The 19,522-nt window shown below is 45.9% G+C and overlaps 1 protein-coding gene across 1 annotated transcript; it reads left to right on the forward strand.

Annotated features, from left to right (window-relative positions):
• The first annotated feature begins 8,706 nt into the window (after nucleotides 1-8,706).
• LOC129864829 (heat shock transcription factor, X-linked-like) lies at nucleotides 8,707-11,854 on the forward strand. Its single transcript, XM_055937113.1, has 2 exons — nucleotides 8,707-10,178; nucleotides 10,486-11,854. The coding sequence occupies exons 1-2, from the start codon at nucleotides 9,678-9,680 to the stop codon at nucleotides 11,761-11,763; spliced, it is 1,779 nt and encodes a 592-aa protein (XP_055793088.1). The 5' UTR covers nucleotides 8,707-9,677; the 3' UTR covers nucleotides 11,764-11,854.
• The last annotated feature ends 7,668 nt before the right edge of the window (nucleotides 11,855-19,522 follow it).

Below are 19,522 nucleotides of genomic sequence, written 5' to 3' on the forward strand. Positions count from 1 at the left end.
TAGAATGTCCATAAGTGTTCTGTATTTTGTTATGTTCTATGTTTGGTTTGTACCTCAGGAAGAATAGCTGCTGCTTCTTCAACAGCTAAAAATCATAAAATCCCAATGCCCCCTAGTGGCTTTAGTGCTACAATGACACTTGGCTTGGTTTTCTCTACACACAGTTCAATGCTGTCACTATTGCCCCAAGAAGGCACAACCTACAACCAAGTGGTCTTTATGCCTTAATTCACATCCCCTCACTGCGCGCACAGATTCAATAGTGCAACTATTGTCCCTACAAGTCACAACCCCATTAACCCACTATAGCCCATTATCACAGATCATCATTCAATAGGCAATTTAAAGAGGGAAGTTAAACTAATAATGGGCGGGCGGGTAACAAGTTGTAAAGGGTAACAAGTTGTGGTAGTACACCGGCCGTCCCTGAATTACACTGGAGCAAGAAACAAGGCTGTGTTTTTCTCTCTTACTCTCTCTCTCTCTCCATCTGTCTGAGAGTCACATTGTGTCGCCCATAACTAATCGCGTTTGCCCATGCAGTCCAGAAAGGAGGGATGAGGAATACAGGAGTGGGGAGAGAGAAAGAGGGAAGGAGAAAGAGAGAGCACGAGATAGAGAGACCCAGAAGAGAAACAAGAGAGAGAGAGAGTAATTAATGAGCGTGTGGGTAGGAAGAAAGGAAGTATGCTGCCAGGCAACCAGAATATAACAAAGATATAAAAGGAAGGGTGCTGTGTGTGTGTGTGTGTGTGTGTGTGTGTGTGTGTGTGTGTGTGTGTGTGTGTGTGTGTGTGTGTGTGTGTGTGTGTGTGTGTGTGTGTGTGTGTGTGTGTGTGTGTGTGTGTGTGTGTGTCTGTGTGTGTGTGTTTGTGTTTGTGTGTGTGTGTAGGAGGGGGGCGCCAGGAGAGAAGGAGAAAACCCCTCTGTCAGCACCACACACACTCACACTCACACACTCACACACTCACACACACTCCGCCACTGCTGAAACTATAAAAGAAATAGAAAAGGAGCCAGGGGCATGTTCTCGTAAAAAACACTTCCTGTTTGTAACTAGCAGCTAACTAGAGAGCTAGAGAGAGGGAAAACATAGAAATAGAGGGAAGGAGACAAAGAAGGTGTTAGGGAGGGTATGAATTACAAAAGAAAAAGGGAAAAATTAGGAAAGAAGGAGGATAGACAAGAGATGGTACTTGGAGAGAGTTGGACATCTGATTACATATAATCTGATTACAAAAAAACACAACTAATCGGTTAAGTTACCAACAAAAATGTTGTAATTAGCGTACAGATACTTTGAAAAACTAGATGATTACTTCTTGGACTACATGTAATCAGATTACATGTAACTGATTACATGTACTAATTTCCACCTTTGATATGTGCTGCTTTCTTTGTGTGTTCTTTCAGTTTCTGTCTCTCACTCTTTATGTCTTTATCTCTCTCTTTGTATCTCTCAAACCATATGCCTAAATACACTGCCTCTACACTCCCCCTCTCTCTTTCTACCTCTCACACACACAATTTCTCCTTCCCTTCTCCCGCCTTCCTTTTTATAATATCCCCAGCTCTACCTTCCTTTTCTCCCTGTCAGTTTCCCTCTCTCTATATACTGTACCTCTATACTTCTCTTTGACTCTCTCTAGTCTCTCTGCTCTTGTCCATCCTACTCTCATCCAGGGTTGGGTAAGTTACTTTCTAAATGTAATCCTTTACAGTTACTAGTTACCAGTCCAAAATTGTAATCGGTAACGTAACTTTTGGATTAGCCAAACTCAGTAACGTAACCAGATTACTTTTGGATTACTTTCCCCTTAAGAGGCATTAGAAGAGGACAACAAAAATCCATCAAACTAATTTGGTGTGTCATCATAGTGATCTCTGACTTCTCGTCAGACTCACTCACGTGGAACAAACTTAAACATGCACTTTTTTTCAATGCTGAATTGAATGTAATTGAAAGGCGTCATGATGTATATTTTGACACAAATGTTAACGTGAATTTAAAAGTAGTGGTAACAAAACCGATTAGAGTTCTTTTTTTTTGTAATAAGATTACATGTAACTGATTACATGTAAGAATTTACTCCCCAACTGTCACGTTCTGACCTTAGTTCCTTTGTTTTGTCTTTTGTTTTAGTATGGTCAGGGCGTGAGTTGGGTGGGTTGTCTATGTTAGTTTTTCTATGATTTTCTATTTCTGTGTTTGGCCTGATATGGTTCTCAATCAGAGGCAGCTGTCAATCGTTGTCCCTGATTGGGAACCATATTTAGGTAGCCTGTTTTCTGTTGGGTTTTGTGGGTGGTTATTTTCAGTCTTTGTGTGTCTGCATCAGACAGAACTGTTTCGGTTGTTTCTTTGTTGTTTTGTTATTGAGTGTTCAGTTTTGATTATTATTAAATATCATGAACACTTACCACGCTGCACCTTGGTCCTCACCTTCTTCCACCGACGACAGCCGTTACAGAACCACCCACCAAAAAAGGACTAAGCAGCGTGGTAACGGGCAGCAGCAGCAGCAGCGGCCGAAATCTGAGGACTCCTGGACATGGGAGGAGATTTTAAATGGAGAAGGACCCTGGGCACAGGCTGGGGAATATCGCCGCCCCAAAGCAGAGCTGGAGGCAGCGAAAGCTGAGTGGCGGCGATATGAGGAGGCAGCACGGCAGCGCGACAGGTACGAGAGGCAACCCCCAAAAATGTTTTGGGGGGGGGGAACACGGGGAGTGTGGCTAAGCCAGGTAGCAGACCTGAGCTCACTCCTCGTGCTTATTATAAGCAGCGCGTTACTGGTCAGGCACCGTGTTATGCGGTTAAGCGCACGGTGTCTCCAGTACGTGCCCATAGCCCGGTGCGCTATAGGGCAGCCCCCCGAAAGTGTCATGCGAGTGTGGGCATCCAGCCGGGGCGTATTGTGCCTGCTCAGCATGTCTGGTCTCCGGTACGCCGTTTCGGTCCAGGGCATCCTGCGCCGGCTCTGCGTGCTGTGTCTCCGGGGCGCTGAGAGGGTGCAGTGCGTCCTATGCCTGCGCTCCGCTCGTGCCGGGCAAATGTGGGAGTGGAGCCTAAGGGAGAGGTGCGCCTAGTAGGCACAAGATCTCCAGTGCTCACCCACAGCCCGGTTCAACCTGTGCCTGCACTCTGGAGGGTCCGGGCTAGAGTAGTTATCCAGTCTGGGGGAGTGGTGCCAAGGCTGCGCACCAGAGCTCCAGTGCTCCCCCACAGCCCGGTCCTTCAGGTGCCTCCTCCTAACACCAAGCCTCCTGTAGGTCTCCCCAGCCTGGTGGGTCCTGTGGCAGCCCCACGCACCAGGCTGTCTCTCCGTCTCCTCCCTACAGGTGCGCCCGTCTGTCCAGCGCCGCCTGAGCCGCCCGTCTGTCCAGCGCCGGCGGAGCCGCCCGTCTGTCCGGAACCGCCAGAGCCGCCCGTCTGTCCGGTGCCGCCCGTCTGTCCGGAACCGCCAGAGCCGCCCGCCAGTCAGGAGCCGCCAGAGCCGTCCGCCAGTCAGGAGCCGCCAGAGCCGTCCGCCAGTCAGGAGCCGCCAGAGCCGTCCGCCAGTCAGGAGCCCCCAGAGCCGTCCGCCAGTCAGGAGCCGCCAGAGCCGTCCGCCAGTCAGGAGCCGCCAGAGCCGCCTGCCAGTCTGGAGCTGCCCTTCAGTCCTGAGCTGCCCTTCAGTCTTGAGCTACCCGTCAGTCCGGAGCTACCCCTCAGTCCGGAGCTGCCCTTCAGTCCGGAGCTGCCCCTCAGTCCGGAGCTGCCCCTCAGTCCGGAGCTGCCCCTCAGTCCGGAGCTGCCCTTCAGTCCAGAGGCGTCCTTCAGTCCAGCAGCGTCCCTCAGTCCCGTGGGCCCATTTATTAGGGACCCCAGGCCAAGGTCGGCGGCGAGGGTCGCCGTTCCTAGGAGGCCACAGAAGCTGACTAAGACTATGGTGGAGTGGGGTCCACGTCCAGCGCCAGAGCCGCCACCGCGGACAGATGCCCACTCAGACCCTCCCCTATAGGTTCAGGTTTTGCGGCCGGAGTCCGCACCTTGGGGGGGGGTGTACTGTCACGTTCTGACCTTAGTTCCTTTGTTTTGTCTTTTGTTTTAGTATGGTCAGGGCGTGAGTTGGGTGGGTTGTCTATGTTCGTTTTTATGATTTTCTGTGTTTGGCCTGATATGGTTCTCAATCAGAGGCAGCTGTCAATCGTTGTCCCTGATTGGGAACCATATTTAGGTAGCCTGTTTTCTGTTGGGTTTTGTGGGTGGTTATTTTCAGTCTTTGTGTGTCTGCACCAGACAGAACTGTTTCGGTTGTTTCTTTGTTGTTTTGTTATTGAGTGTTCAGTTTTGATTATTATTAAATATCATGAACACTTACCGCGCTGCACCTTGGTCCTCACCTTCTTCCACCGACGACAGGCGTTACACCAACCCTGCTCTCACCACACAAAGCCTCTCTTTAACAGCTCTCTCTCTCTCTCTCTCCCTCCCTCACTTCCAGAATCAAATGGTGCCAGGCACACACACACATTCTTCTTTTAACACACTTCATTATCTGTTGAAAGAAGAAAGACCTCTATCTTTCTCTCCTACCCTTCCTCTCTCTCTCTCTGTCTCATTCTCTCCTTCTTCTTAATCTCTATCTGCCCCTGTCTCTCTTTCATACTCTCCCTCCCTTTATTCTCTATCACTCTGCCTCTCCCTACTCTCTCTAACCACACACACTCCTCCCCTGTCTGCCCTCTAAAAATCAATATTACAGACACTGCTTGTTATCACCCAAATGAGATACAGCAGACAGAGCAACATGGTCTCAGAGCATTTCGTATTATTCTGTATGTAAATCTGAGATCACTCCATTTAGTATAAAATGTTAAGTTTTGTATGGTATGTATTCATTTGTGGATGTCCATCATCCATTTCATATCAGTATTCATATCAGTAAATTGCCGTTCATACAATATGTTACCAATTTGAAAAACGCACAATATGTTACGAATTCCAATTTGTTGTGGCTAACGTTAGGTAGGGGTGGCTAGGTGGCTAATGCTAATGTTAGCTAGCTGGCTAACATTACGGTTAGCGTTAGGAAGTAGGTTAAGGGGTTCAGGTTAGGGTTAGCTTACATGCAAAGTAGCTAAAAAGTAGTAAGTAGTCGCTAAGTAGCTAATTAGCTAAAATGCTCAACCACCCTACTTTCGTTTTTGCCTTAAGTAACCTCCTGTCTTATTTAACCGTACCAAACTTAACATATCATATTCATTTGAGTGTCCCGGATTTACGTTTACTATGTCAAGTCTAGTCTATGAGACCAGTATGGACAGAGACAGAGCTTACAAGATGGCCACACACTTAATGTGCTTGGTGTGGCTCCTCCACGTCTCTCTTTTGTCCTGTGGGACCACCCACACACACAGATACACACAGTTATTGATCTGTCTGGAAAAACGTTGTCCTTTGTCCTGTTCTTTTAGAGAGAGGGAAAGAGAGAGAGAGAGAGAGAGAGAGAGGTTGTGGTTAAGCACTTTACCCCCAGACTACAAGGCTCTGTTTGTGTACCTGTGGCTTTCAACATTAGCTCATCTCCAGACTCAGACCTGTTTGTGTGTATGTGTGTGTGTGTGTGTTTGTGAAGCCCTATATAATGACTTGAATTTATATAACATTTTTGACAAGAGCCCTATTGTTCCTAGTTAAAAGTAGTGCACTATATAGCGAATAGGGTGCCATTTGGGACGCACCCCTAAACTCACACAACATAAACACTTATACAAGTAGCTGTTGTAATGTAATAGTGTGTGTGTTTGGGTGTGTGTGTGTGTGTTAATGGTATGATTCTACTGCCCCCTGTTGGCAAACAAAGTGCAGTCAAAAAAAAAAAAGCTGGCTGAACGAATACAAGCATAGTACTTTTAAACAGGGTCAATAGGGCTCTGGTTGAAAGCAGTGTACACACAGGGAATAGAATAGAGAGATGCAGCCATAATATTGCAGCTGGTAGATCCAGTATAATGTGAACAATGTATGGACAAGGAGAGAAACAGCCACATATAATGCAGGGTATCTTAATGTATGAATCTAGATGTGCCTATGTATCTTTGTGAGAGTACATACGGGATTGGCGATGAAGGTGGTAGCGTCCCTGGCCTAGTTTCCCCTCTTCGGGCCGGCGGTGGAGATTGTGGGCTGTAGCCCCCTGGATGTAGCCACACTTAGCGCAGGGCTGAAGTGGAGTGAGGACGAGAGCGAAGGAGGAGGAAGAGGGAAAGGAAGGTATGTCGGCTCTTTTGTGTTGCTGTGCTGAGAGGGCCATCATAGACTTTCTGTAGAGCGGGTTGAAGTGAGACATCCAGGGGGAGGCCATCGATAGCCAGAGCTGCGCCCGGGAATCCTCACCAAACGTGGGCAGAGACCGGACGACAGGGCCCCCCCCCCCCCCCCATGGTGGAAGCGATGGTGGTGATGGTGGTAGGCTTGGACTTAAACAGACAGCTTGTGGAAGTCATGGTGCTGGCATCCATCATAGAGGCCACTCCAGTCTTACTAGCCTGGCTACGGTCACCCAAGCCTGGGGAGAGGGCGTTGTTCGCTGGGGTATCTCCACTGGATCTATTGGCTCAGTAGGTGGTGGTGGTGGTGGATGGGAGAGAGGGGGGTAGAGGACCAGGCCGACTTCGGGGCATCGTAGCTGGATAGTCCGTAGCTGGTCCAGGGGGTTGTGGTGGTGCTTCTGATGGCTGGTACAGACAGCTCATTGTACTTCACTGCAACACGACGCCTTACCAGTGAGAGAAGCTCAACGCGGCCCAGCTGGAAGTAACGATTGAGGAAGTAGACAAGCTAGAAGAGGGGGAGAGAGAAGGGAGAGAAGGTCTGTACCGAAAGAGACACAATAAAGACATTGCGAAAGAAGGATGGGGGGGCGGAGGACACTCAGTATTACAATCTCACAAAGCACAGAAGTTATTTGCTAAGGATGATCAGAACTTATGTGGCACCCAATCACCTTTATAGTACTTACATTTCGACTGGCCTGGTCAAAAGTAGTGTACTATATTGGGTATAGGGTGCCATTTCGGACATACTGATTCATTTGATTATTAGGGTATTGTTTTTAACATTCCATTACACTGTAGCTAAACATGAAATCAACAACCCACTGGGCACAGACGTCAATTCAACGTCTATTTCACGTTGGTGCGCGGTGGGAATCTTCTTTTCCACGAATAAAAATGTGTGCGTATGAATGACCTTGCTTACGCTCTGAGCGCCGTCCGACGCAGGGCTTACTGGGCCGCTCGCGGCGTTGTTCTTGATCACCACGTTCCCCACAATCACAGGGACCGTACATCTTACCGAACCGTACATCTTACCGAAATCATACAGGCTAAGCTGTCGGTAGATACTGCACATTCTCTTGTTGATAAACAGCTGTGGGGGGAGCCATCTCCAGAATCTCCTTAAGGAACATCTCCTCGTCGATGGCAACATACCTATAATGTTATGTTATGTAAGTTTGACTTGAAATTCAGGTTTTTGCTGGCACTTGTATGTACAATGAATTTTCTCTCCTTTCTCTTTATCTCTCCATCCATCCATCCATCCATCCCTCTCTCTTTTTCTCTCCCTCACCTCCCGCTCTGATTTCATCAGCATCCAGAGTCTCCCCGATCGGCCTGGTGGGTTGCAGTGGCCGGTTCTGTCCCTGAAAGGAACTTGTATCCATTACATTTGTTTGACAGGGACCTTGTACAACTCAAACATGGCTAAATCTTTCAAAAATATGTTTTGCATTGTAGGCCTACTTTAGCCAAGGCTGCGCCCCAAAGGGCAACACATTATCGTCAAAAAGTACTGAACTGAGTTTGCAAAACATTAGGAAGACATGTGTAACGGATGTAAAATGGCTAGCTAGTTAGTGGGTACGCGCTAGTAGCGTTTCAATCAGTTACGTCACTTGCTCTGAAACCTAGATGTAGTGTTGCCCCTTGCTCTGCAAGGGCCGCGGCCTTTGTGGAGCGATGGGTAACGATGCTTCGTGGGCGACCGTTGTTGATGTGTGCAGAGGGTCCCTGGTTCGCGCCCGAGGTTGGGGCGAGGGGACGTACTAAAGTTATACTGTAACACATGCTCTTTCCATGACATCCATGACCAGGTGAATCCAGGTGAAAGCTATGATCCCTTATTGTCACTTGTTAAATTCACTTCAATCAGTGTAGATGAAGGGGAGGAGACAGATTAAATAAGGATTTTTTAAGCCTTGAGACCATTGACACATGGATTGTGTATGTTTGCCATTCAGAGGGTGAATGTGCAAGACAAAAGACTTAAGCGCCACTGAACGGGGTATGGTAGTAGGTGCCAGGCACACCGGTTTGAGTGTGTCAAGAACTGTAATGCGGCTGGGTTTTTCACGCTCAACATTTTCCCGTGTTTATCAAGAATGGTCCACCACCCAAAGGACATCCAGCCAACTTGACACAACTGCGGGAAGCATTGGAGTCAACATGGGCCAGCATCCCTGTGGAACGCTTTTGACACTTTGTAGAGGCCATACCCTGACGAATTGAGTCTGTTCTGAGGGCAAATGGGGGGGTGCAACTCAATAATAGGAAGGTGTTAACGAAATATCTTATATATCCAGTCCCCAGGCAGGTGAACAATAAAATCATTCAGCATACAGACAGCAAATAAACACAACATATATTCTCTCACATTTCCCTGGTCCAGACGAAGCCTCTTGGCAGCCTTGGTAACCAGGGTGAGCGTGAGGATCGCGTCTGCCCGCTCTTTGAAGCATGGACGCTCCGCGGAGAAGTTCTCGTCCCCGACTCCTCTACAGGGGACGCGGAGGCAGACACTGGGGGAGACCGCGTCGACACCAGTCCTGACGGGAGCTCAGGGGATGAGCGTGGGGAGAGGTTATTATACCCGTATGGTTTCGGTATATTCGCGCTGATCTCCTGCTCGCAATCTTCTAGTTGTATGTATGACGGCACGGTAGTGGGAAAAATCCGTTACTCTTTGGTCTTTGCAAGTTTTTGTCTGTGCGCCTTGCAGGTTGGTAAAGAATGATTGATGGAAGGAATTCACTTGAAAGCGGCATACTTCACACATATTAAAAACGTCACAATGCGAACTTTTTAGTAACCAATGCCAACACACAAACACAAAACATATAGCACGAGTCACAGTGAGACGCGAGCCATATGTAAAAGTAAAACCATAGACGCCAAAGAACTCCGAAGCCATTCTAACGATAAATACTGGTCCAACAATACTTTTGGGGTGTTTTTTCTTTATTGTGTTAGGACAGGAGTTTCGTTCTGTTTCTCTGAATCAACCATTCAATAAACCGTCTCAAATGAAAGCATGCACAATAGTGAGAGCTATGTCCACTTACATTGGTTATTTTAAAGCGCGCTGAGGGAACCACTCGGATGTCAACGATTGATATTCTGAGTGGAGACTAATCATAATTTTTTCGAGCCTTGACTGTTGTTTGGATTGTTTGCGCGCGCGAATTCACCTTGGCTTAATGCGCATTATGATGTCAACTCGTTGCCATTGAGCTTCTATGACGTCCATAAACAAGTGCTACATTTAAAATTAATGACGACAGAAATCGTGTTTTCTGTTATTGACAAGTACCTGTGAAGCAATATAAACTTTTCGGCTTGCTTGCAAAAATATGGCCACTAATAATTTAGCGGAACAATCGCAACAGCTAAATAGTGACAGCAGGAGTGCATCCCCGAGAGTGTTAGGCATAGACCTAACGGTTCACAAACGACACAACAGTACGCGGTTACGAGATGTTGAAGCTGAGACTTCCGCGACTGGCACTGACGTGGATCTTAGCTCCCTTCTGGAGGAAAACGCTCGACAGATGCTCAAATATCGGAAGAGGCCTCGCCTTGACCACGAGAAAGCAGCGAAACTGAGCAATTCCTTCTTCAATCAAGATTTCCCCACGAGGTTGTGGAAAATAGTCGATTCGGACCTGTTCAAGTCGGCCACATGGGACAAGAATGGCATTTACATGCTTCTCGACGAGGAGCGGTTCACCAAGGAGGTGTTGCAGCGAACAGGATTCCGACCTACTCTCCCATGTGTCACCATGGCAGGATTCGACCAACAACTGATCCTCTACGGTTTTCAAAAGCTCTCCTCAGCTACCCCCACCTCAAAGGTATGGCCTAATTGATCAAACACATTCAGTGGCCTAAATCTATTGGCAGTGCATTACCAATGTGGTTACATGTTTTTGCCACAAATGGCGCTCTGTTTATTCCATTTATGGTTCCTTCTCTCCCCTTATGGGCCCAGGTCAAAAGTAGTGCACTACATAGGGGATATGGTGTCATTTGGGACACAGAGCCTACCTACACTATCATCATATAGGCTATTTATGACTCATAATCATAACTCACTGTCACAATCTCTAGGATTTACAAATAGGCCCTATCTCATCTCAATGCCTGTCTAATGTTTTCCAGTTGTCCATGTACTACCATCACAGCTTCAGACAGCACCAGGAGAACCTACTGAAGAAGATCAAGGTACCGGTGGTTGCAGAGGTGGAAGCGGTGGAGGAGGATGATGTGGAGATAGTCATGGTCATCCCTGGTCCTCCCCGTCAGCCCGACCCTCCTGTTACTCCCATTACCCCTCCCGTTACAAGTAAAGCTGAGACCCGGGACGGCCAGGCCGAGAAGGACGAGAAGAAGGAGCAGCTCTCGCTAGCTGCCAATGACCTGGTTGCCAAGATCAGCTCGGCGGTTAACCAGAGGAAGACCGTTCTGCTGGTCACACCCTCCTCCTCCCACACCCCATCCACACCCACCCCGGCTCCAGCCTCCTCCCCAGCCCCGTCCTTCACCTTGTCCTACCCCACCCCAGCCCCGTCCTGCTCCTACTCCAACCCATCCACCCCTGCACAGGCCCTAACCCCCTATTACACCTACTCCACCCCGGCTCCCACCACAGCCCCAGCCTCCTCCCCAAACCCACCAACGGCCTCTGTGGCTGGGGCATCTTCGCAGACCTCCAGGCCTAACACCACCCATGAGGGACACAGCGGTAGTAGTCGAAGCATCACTCCCATAGCCCATGGTTGGGTGAGGCTCAACCCCAACCCTTTCGACAGGGCACCAGGACCAGCTGGACCAGCCCCAGGTCCCCCTGTGGCTACCCCCGATGCCTGCCCCTACCACCTAGCCCACTCTTTGGTCTTCACACCCTCCGTCAACCACCAGCTTTGTATAGCCAAGGCCCAGTTCGAAGAGGCAAATGAGGCCCAGGTACACCAAGCCCACCAGTCACAAGCCCAGGCCCTAAATGCCCACCTGGCACAAGCTCAGGCCCATCAGGCTCAAGCCCAGCAGGTCCAAGCTCAGGCCCTAAATGCCCACCAGGCCCAAGCCCATCAGGCCCAATCCCAACAGGTTCAAGCCCAGGCCCTGTATGCCCAGATGGCTCAGGCCCAGATGGCATGGATGCAAGCAGCGATGTATAACCCCTGGGTCCTCCAGGCCATGCAAATGCAGATGGCAGCCTATATGTCCCCCTCACCACACTACCTGCACCGGCCAGCAGGGGGGTTCTCAACCACTCACCACATAAACCCAGTCTTCCCCAGTGGGAGCAGTAGCCCTGCAAGAGCAGGGTCAGAGTCGTGCCGCTACTCCCCTGATCTGTCTTTCTCCCCGCCCAATCCCCGAACCCCTCTATCCCTCCATTCATTGATCCATCCATCGAAGCCAAACCTTGAGTAGGCCTATGAGCCCCCTCTTCCCCCACATCCCTGAAATACTTTTAGACAAAACCTTTAATGTAGATTATTATTAAACTATTTTGCAGTTCTTATTTGTTTCGTTTGTGTTTTTGTGTGTGTGTGGGGGGGGGGGGGGGTAAACCAGAGTAAACCCCAATGTGATCTCAGAGTGTTGCCTATTTTACCAGGTAGTTAGTGAGAGGAAAAACCAGGCCCGGTGAGAAAGCCCCACACCTCCACCTTGTTTTTATGGTGAGAATAGAGAGATCGATTCTAAAATTCTCTCCAAAAGTGGGTAAAGTACTCTACGCAGTGAAAGAAATGGAATAGCAAGTCCTGAGACATTGGGACAGTCCTATTAAGAAGCTTTGGAAAGAAAAAAGAAAACTTAGTGTAATCAGTGTTGGTGTCATTACTCCAAAAAGTAATATATTACCTATTACTCAGTACTTCTTTCAACAATAACAAATGAATTTACTTATTACTCCATGGGAAAAGTAATTTGTTACATTGCTCGTTACATTACTTTTGCATTACACTCCAAAATGCTGCGAGCCCTCACTCAATGTCAACCTTACGTTACATAGGCCTATACACCAAATAAGTAACCTAATAATGAAAGATTCTACCGTGGAAAAGGGCAGAATTTCCTCTACTACATACCCAGCTCCAAGCTTGTTCACATAGAGATCTTATTCAATTTGTAACGTCTGTTTCCAACTCACACTCTCAAACACGTAGATCCCCTGAACGCAGCTCACTTTCCAGCTCACACTCTCAAATGCGTAGATCCCCTGAACGCAGCTCACTCTCCAGATCCCAATCACCTGAATTTTGATCACCTGTTCACACACCTGTATGTCATTATCACATACTATTTAGTTCAGTTCTTTGCACCCTATCATTGTGAGATATTGTTTGTTTTGTGACACTTTTATTTGGAGCTATGTTTTTCCTGTAATTTAATCCTCCATTGTATGATAGTTTTGGCCTGCCTCACTAACAACGCCTATTCCCTGCCTGTACTTTAGCCTATCGGATTTCCTGTTATCAACCGATTGCCTGATCTCCCGGACGACGTTACTAGCCTTTTCCCTGCCTGTACTGTTGCCTTTTTGGACCCCCTGTGTATGACCTTCTGCCTGCCCCTGGACCCAGCTACCTGCCTCTTCCTGTGGTTCTTTACAAATAAACACCTGGTGCGCTTGAAACCAGCTCTCTGTCTCCCATCGTGTTCACTACACAATTACTATTCTAATTCCTGATTCTATGCTTGTTCAGCTATCCTGGGTTAAAGCCTGTCCTCCTGAACGATTGAAATCAAGCCTTGGTTGTTTGGATGAGGTAGGCCTACAGTCATCTTCAGCTGCAGTGGTCAGGTCTCTGGGGTCTTTCACTACGGGTTTTGCTTTGGCATGTTGCCTTCGCAGTAGTCACGAAATGTGGGCAAATCCAACACAACACATCACTGAGTACCACTCTTCATATTGTCAAGCATGGTGGTGGCTGCATCACGTTATGGGCATGCTTTTCATCGGCGAGGACTAGGGAGTTTTTTTAGGATAAAAACAAATGGAATGGAGCTTGAAGAGTAAAAATAATAATGTGCAAGTATTTTACAATCCACGTGTGCAAAGCTCTTAGAGACTTAACAAGAAAGACTCACAGTTGTAATCACAGAAAAAGGTGATTCTAACATGCTGAGGTGTGTGAATACTTATGTAAATTCAATATTTCTGTATTTCATTTTCAATAAATGTGCAATTAAAAATATATATATATTTTCACTTTCCTTGTGGGATATTATGTGTAGATGTTGTTGTTCCACTTGAATTCAGGCTGTAACACAACAAAATGTAAAACAAGTCAAGGGGTATGAAAACTTTCTGAAGGCTCTGTATTACGTTGTATATATATGGTTTTGACATGGTAGGCCTACAACCCAAACAGTGTTCCATATGAATGACTTGTAATGTTTTCACACGGTTGTTTCATAACTTAATTGTGTCAATTGTTTGCTTTGCTTGTTAGTGTATATCAATTCCCCATTACATATTTCACCAGTAGGAAATTTACCTTTAATTCCTATAATTTCTAATCTAGAATGTTGTTACTTTGGTTGCGGTAATTTATTTAAATGCATTCAATATTATTATTCCAGTCTTCCCATTCTCATTGTCTGAGTGGACACATTGTTTGCAGAGTGAACAACATATGCTACACTTGTGAGAAACAAGTTTTGGTTTATTTCAATCCATTTATGAGTTTTGTCAATTTAGTCATTGTCTTTTGTTTGGAGTGCTCCTGGTAGTATTGAGTAAGGACGCGCACGCATAGAAGTAGACCTACAGGAGCTCAAGCAGTAGAACAGTACTAACAGGAGTTCAAGCAGTAGAATACTTGAGGTTCCGGTACGCCGATGAGCTTCTTATCACTTGCGCAAATAGTCAACAGCTATGTCTGTCCTGGGAAACTATAAGGCCCCAGAATATTTTATACAATGTTGCCACCAAGTTAATAGTTAATTCAATGTTTCAATTTTTTTTTCATCATTATATTTCTACCTGAAGGCTGCAATGCTTTTATTTGTTGGCTTTATGTAGGCTATTTTTACACAGATGGCAATGGTAATGATTGTGAAATACGAAGACTTTATTATAAATGAAATTAAACTGTTTCACAAAAATGTGCATATGAAAACCATAACTTGCATGCAGATCGGTAGAAATGGTAAGGGATATTGGTATTCAACATGAGAAGTGTTGCTGACTCCTAGCGTAGCGCAACTTCAGGAGAGTAATGGCAGAATCTTAGAAAGCCAGCAGGAGCGGGATAGTAGTTGGGTCAGCTGAAGTTTTTTAAATTCTGGTTGTCTAGATCTCTGGCGCCCTCTTGAGGCATTTGTCTTATTTCATCAAACCGTAAGCTTACAGCGTCAGACAAGCTCAATGCATATAGCTGATTTTGTTAAACACATAGGGTGTATTCAGTGGCTCCCCGTCATTCAGGGCAGGTGGGGCTCAAAACAGGTTGGGCTCTGTTTAGCTAAAAAAAAAAAGTAAGTAAGAAGTGTGCATATATATAAACAATTTTTTTGCATGTTTTGCATGTTATTTTGGCATTAATTCGTGCAACGTTTCAGTTTGCAAACAATGTAAAAAAAATAAAAAATCTTTGAATTAATAAAGCTGCGTACAAACACGGTCTCATTTTTGCTTTCTTGAATAAGGCAGCTCCAAAATGCAGGTGTTTCAGCCTAGCTCAGTGCTTTCTGTGGTGGTAGGGCAGCCAGCGGAAAATACAGAGCATAGGGGTTGGTAATGTTCTCTAGTGCGCCGTGATTGGCTCAGTGTTCTGTCACTGTACAGCTGGTGACCGAAGTCAGTGTGAATGCGCCCGGCCCGCCACAAAGAGTTGCTAGAACGCGATAGGACAAGGACATCCCGGCCAGCCAAACCCTCCCCTAACCCGGACGACGCTGGGCCAACCTCATGGGGCTCCTGGACGCGGCCGGTTGCGACACAGCCTGGGATTGAACCTGGGTCTGTAGTGACGCCTCTAGCCTTAGACCGCTGCGCTACTCGGGAGGCCCCAACAATGAGTGGTTTGGAAGGAATCAGTGGCTAACTGCAAGCATTGCAAAACAATCGCTAGCATGCTTTTCAGTGGGGTGGATGTGTGGTCCAATTCTGGGTTTAAGGGTCTCCTTTCCAGGTTTAAAAGGATTAACATTCAACATTGGCCATGCTGTCCATCCAGCATGATTTCTGCCTCTTTCAAAACAACTGAAAACTCGGAACTGGGAAATCTCAAACTTCAGTGAGTTCAAGATAACTGGTAACTTGGAAAAAACTAGCTCCAACTGGGAAAATACGTTTTGAACGGTCATCCAACTTGGAATTCCAAGTCGGGAACTCGGGCCTCTTTCTAGAGCCCCGACCTGAAGATCACTAACATCATGATTCAACATTGTTTTTTTCAGAGTTCCCAGTTGTCTTGAAAGCACCATAAATCCAGAGAATGCTAGACTTTAAGGACAAAGTTTGATGCCAAAATTTGACCGTGAAAGACTGCCACGTCGCCTTCCTGTTCAAGTGAGCACAGCACAACAAGGGGAGTCCAAAAATGTATTGTATGCTGCTGCACAAATTATGTAATATTCCAGGGAGATATGTATACTGTAGCTAAGAAAGTAATACTAAGTGTATGTTGTGTAGTAAGCTGTTAGTAGCCCATGTGCCTCACAATAATAATTTGATCCCTGTGTATCCTCCACCAAATTTCACAGTGGGTGCGAGACCCTGTGGCTTGTAGGCCTCTCCAGGTCTTGCACCAACATTTGGTGGAGGATCGGTGGAGGATTGGTGATGATCTGGGGTTTTTTCAGCAAGGCTGGAATCAGGCAGATTTGTCTTTGTGAAGGACGCATGAATCAAGCCATGTACAAGGTTGTCCTGGAAGAAAATTGGTTCCTTCTGCTCTGACAATGTTCCGCAACTCTGAGGATTGTTTTTTCCAGCAGGACAATGCTCCATGTCACACAGCCAGGTCAATCAATGTGTGGATGGAGGACCACCAGATCAAGACCCTGTCATGGACAGCCCAATCTCCAGACCTGAACACCATTGAAAACCTCTGGAATGTGATCAACAGGAAGATGGATGGTCACAAGCCATCAAACAAAGCGGAGCTGCTTGAAGGTATGCGCCAGGAGTGGCATAAAGTTACTCAACATCAATGTGAAAGACTGGTGGAGAGCATGCCAAGACGCATGAAAGCTGTGATTGAAAATCAGGGTTATTCCACCAAATATTGATTTCTGAACTCTTCCTAAGTTAAAACATTAGTATTGTGTTGTTTAAAAATGAATATGAACTTATTTTCTAAGCATTATTCGAGGTCTGACAACACCGCGTCTTTTTTTGTTAATAGGATCAGTTTTCAATTTCTGCAAATAAATTCTCTAAATGACAATATTTTATTTGGAATTTGGGAGAAATGTTGTCAGTAATTTATAGAATAAAACAAAAATGTTAATTTTACCCAAACACATACCTATAAATAGTAAAACCAGAGAGACTGATAATTTTGCAGTGGTCTCTTGATTTTTTCCAGTGTGTATATCCCGAATGGTGACATTTGCGAAATCGGTTTTCTATCGCTCATTTGCACGTCACGTCAATGATATCATGTCACCGTATGGTACTGTGGGTCAAAAAACCTTGTCGAGGGTGGGCGTCCTGATTCTAGTTTGAGAGCTTGGCAGGCTACTCAGAAGTACGAGATGGGGAGGGGGCGGTGGTAGGTTGACCTCAGGTCTCCTCATTGGAAGCGGAGGGAATCGATCAAATAGCGCACCTCTAACTTTGAACAGTACTAATGCAATTAGTAATTCAATTTAGTTTGTGTGTTTCATGTTTGAAGTGCAATAGTGTAATAATCAGGTTCTCTTCTTTATAAGTGTGTTATTCTATTTGTGTGATATAGGATTTGTGCAATTTAGTTTTATTTGTTCACAATAGGGTAATTGTGTACTAATTCGATTCTCTTTTTTATTTTTGTATTTACATACCACATACTTATTTTTGTAATATTTTTATACAGTTTTAAATGTTATGATTATTTATTTGTGTTGTTCCAAATGTCTGAATAAAAATTACAGTTAGTGCAGAATGGTGCCAGGTATGATCGAACACGAGCAAGTATAATCGAAGTGTCACGGCCGTCGTCTAGGTGGAAATGACCGGACCAAGGTGCAGCGTGGTGAGCGTACATTTTCTTTTATTGAGAATGTCGCCAACAAAACAAGAAACAAAGAAACGACCGTGAAGCTTACTAGGGCTATAGTGCCACTAACAAAGTCAACTACCCACAAACACCAAAGGAAAAAAGGCTGCCTAAGTATGATTCCCAATCAGAGACAACGATAGACAGCTGTCCCTGTTTGAGAACCATACCCGGCCAAAACATAGAAATACAAAACATAGCAATAAAGAAACTAGAATTGTATTTATTTATTTATTTCACCTTTATTTAACCAGGTAGGCAAGTTGAGAACACGTTCTCATTTACAATTGCGACCTGGCCAAGATAAAGCAAAGCAGTTCGACACATACAACAACACATAGTTACACATGGAGTAAAACAAACATACAGTCAATAATACAGTGAAAAATAAGTCTATATACAATGTGAGCAAGTGAGGTGAGATAAGGGAGGTGAAGGCAAACAAAATATATAAATAAATAAATAAAAATATAAAAAAGGCCATGGTGGCAAAGTAAATACAATATAGCAAGTAAAAACACTGGAATGGTTGGTTTGCAGTGGAAGAATGTGCAAAGTAGAGATAGAAATAATGGGGTGCAAAGGAGCAAAATAAATAAATAAAGTAGGTAAAGAGGTAGTTGTTTGGGCTAAATTATAGATGGGCTATGTACAGGTGCAGTAATCTATGAGCTGCTCTGACAGCTGGTGCTTAAAGCTAGTGAGGGAGATGTGTTTCCAGTTTCAGAGATTTTTGTAGTTCGTTCCAGTCATTGGCAGCAGAGAACTGGAAGGAGAGGCGGCCAAAGAGAGATATACCTGCTGGAGCGCGTGCTACAAACCCAATTTGGGTTTCCAATCTCTCCAATCAAGGAGCATTAACAGCCGGAGTGATTTTTGAGAACAGGGTAAAACGCAGGGATAAAGACTTCAATCTCACCATCACATCTGTTGTATTCAATGACAATGCATGGTTTCAATCTTACTGCAACAATTAGTTTTTACAGGAGGGACAACTAGAAGTGTGTGTCCCCAAATAAACAATTTGCTCAAGTTGGATCAAATGTGACATTTACCTGCCACCGCTCAACTAAAAAAAATGGACTAAGGACAGTGAGCTATATATCCAATGGACAAAGGGAGGACAGAATGTGCTTAATGTCAAGGCAGGGAATGTATACTGTGGCCGTGGGTTTGAGGACAGGGTGTCTGTGTCCATGGATGATTACAGGCGGAAGATCTAACCCTCACTCTCAGCCACATACACAGTTCAGACCAGACCGATACTGATCGACAGAGATGAAATCCAGAAGCTGTCGCGCTCACGGTCACCCCCAAAGTTGAAGAAAAGCCCTATGGAAACATGGTGACATGCTCACTATGGATAGTGGCAGTAACGTTAGTGATTCATGTTTTGGGTCTTTTTGAAGGCCTATGGTTAGGAGTGAATCCCCCAGCATGTGTATTACCTCTCATCAGTCTCATCCGAAAATGGGGATCACACTCAGATAATGATAGTCAGGTCAGGTCAGAGTTGACATGCATGGAAGGAGAGGGTGAGAGTCCTACTGATGTGACGGAGAGGGGAGACCTGTGGCAGGATTCACAGTCGAAGCAGAATGGTTGTCCAACTTCCTCGTCAACGACAATGGGGTTACTTGAGGGCATTTCACACAACTGAGACAATGGGGTTACTTGAGGGCATTTCACACAACTGAGCCGAGTCGAACTGCGCTGGAGGAGGATATTGTCTCTACCGTCAGAGACCGGTGAAAAGCCCCACTGGAGGCTACTACAGAAGGACTTGCTTCTATCCCTACATGACCGCCCGTCGCATCGAGGGACAGTGTACCTGTGCCAAAGTCCGGTGAACTAGTGAATTGCTTGAAGGATTTATATCGCCTTTTGCATTGTACAAGGAACTGTTAGATATTTTGATAATTATATGTATGAATAACACAAAGCAATTTTACTATTCTAATGTATTTTCTTCC

The sequence above is a fragment of the Salvelinus fontinalis genome, chromosome 11, assembly GCF_029448725.1.
Source record: "Salvelinus fontinalis isolate EN_2023a chromosome 11, ASM2944872v1, whole genome shotgun sequence".
Taxonomy (NCBI): Eukaryota; Metazoa; Chordata; class Actinopteri; order Salmoniformes; family Salmonidae; genus Salvelinus; species Salvelinus fontinalis.

Bases quoted from the DNA above. Each gene is read 5' to 3' on its own strand.
- LOC129864829 (XM_055937113.1), top strand. From the start codon at position 9,678: ATGGCCACTAATAATTTAGCGGAACAATCGCAACAGCTAAATAGTGAC. The intron at 10,179-10,485 runs GTATGGCCTAAT...AATGTTTTCCAG, and splicing joins CAGCTACCCCCACCTCAAAG to TTGTCCATGTACTACCATCA.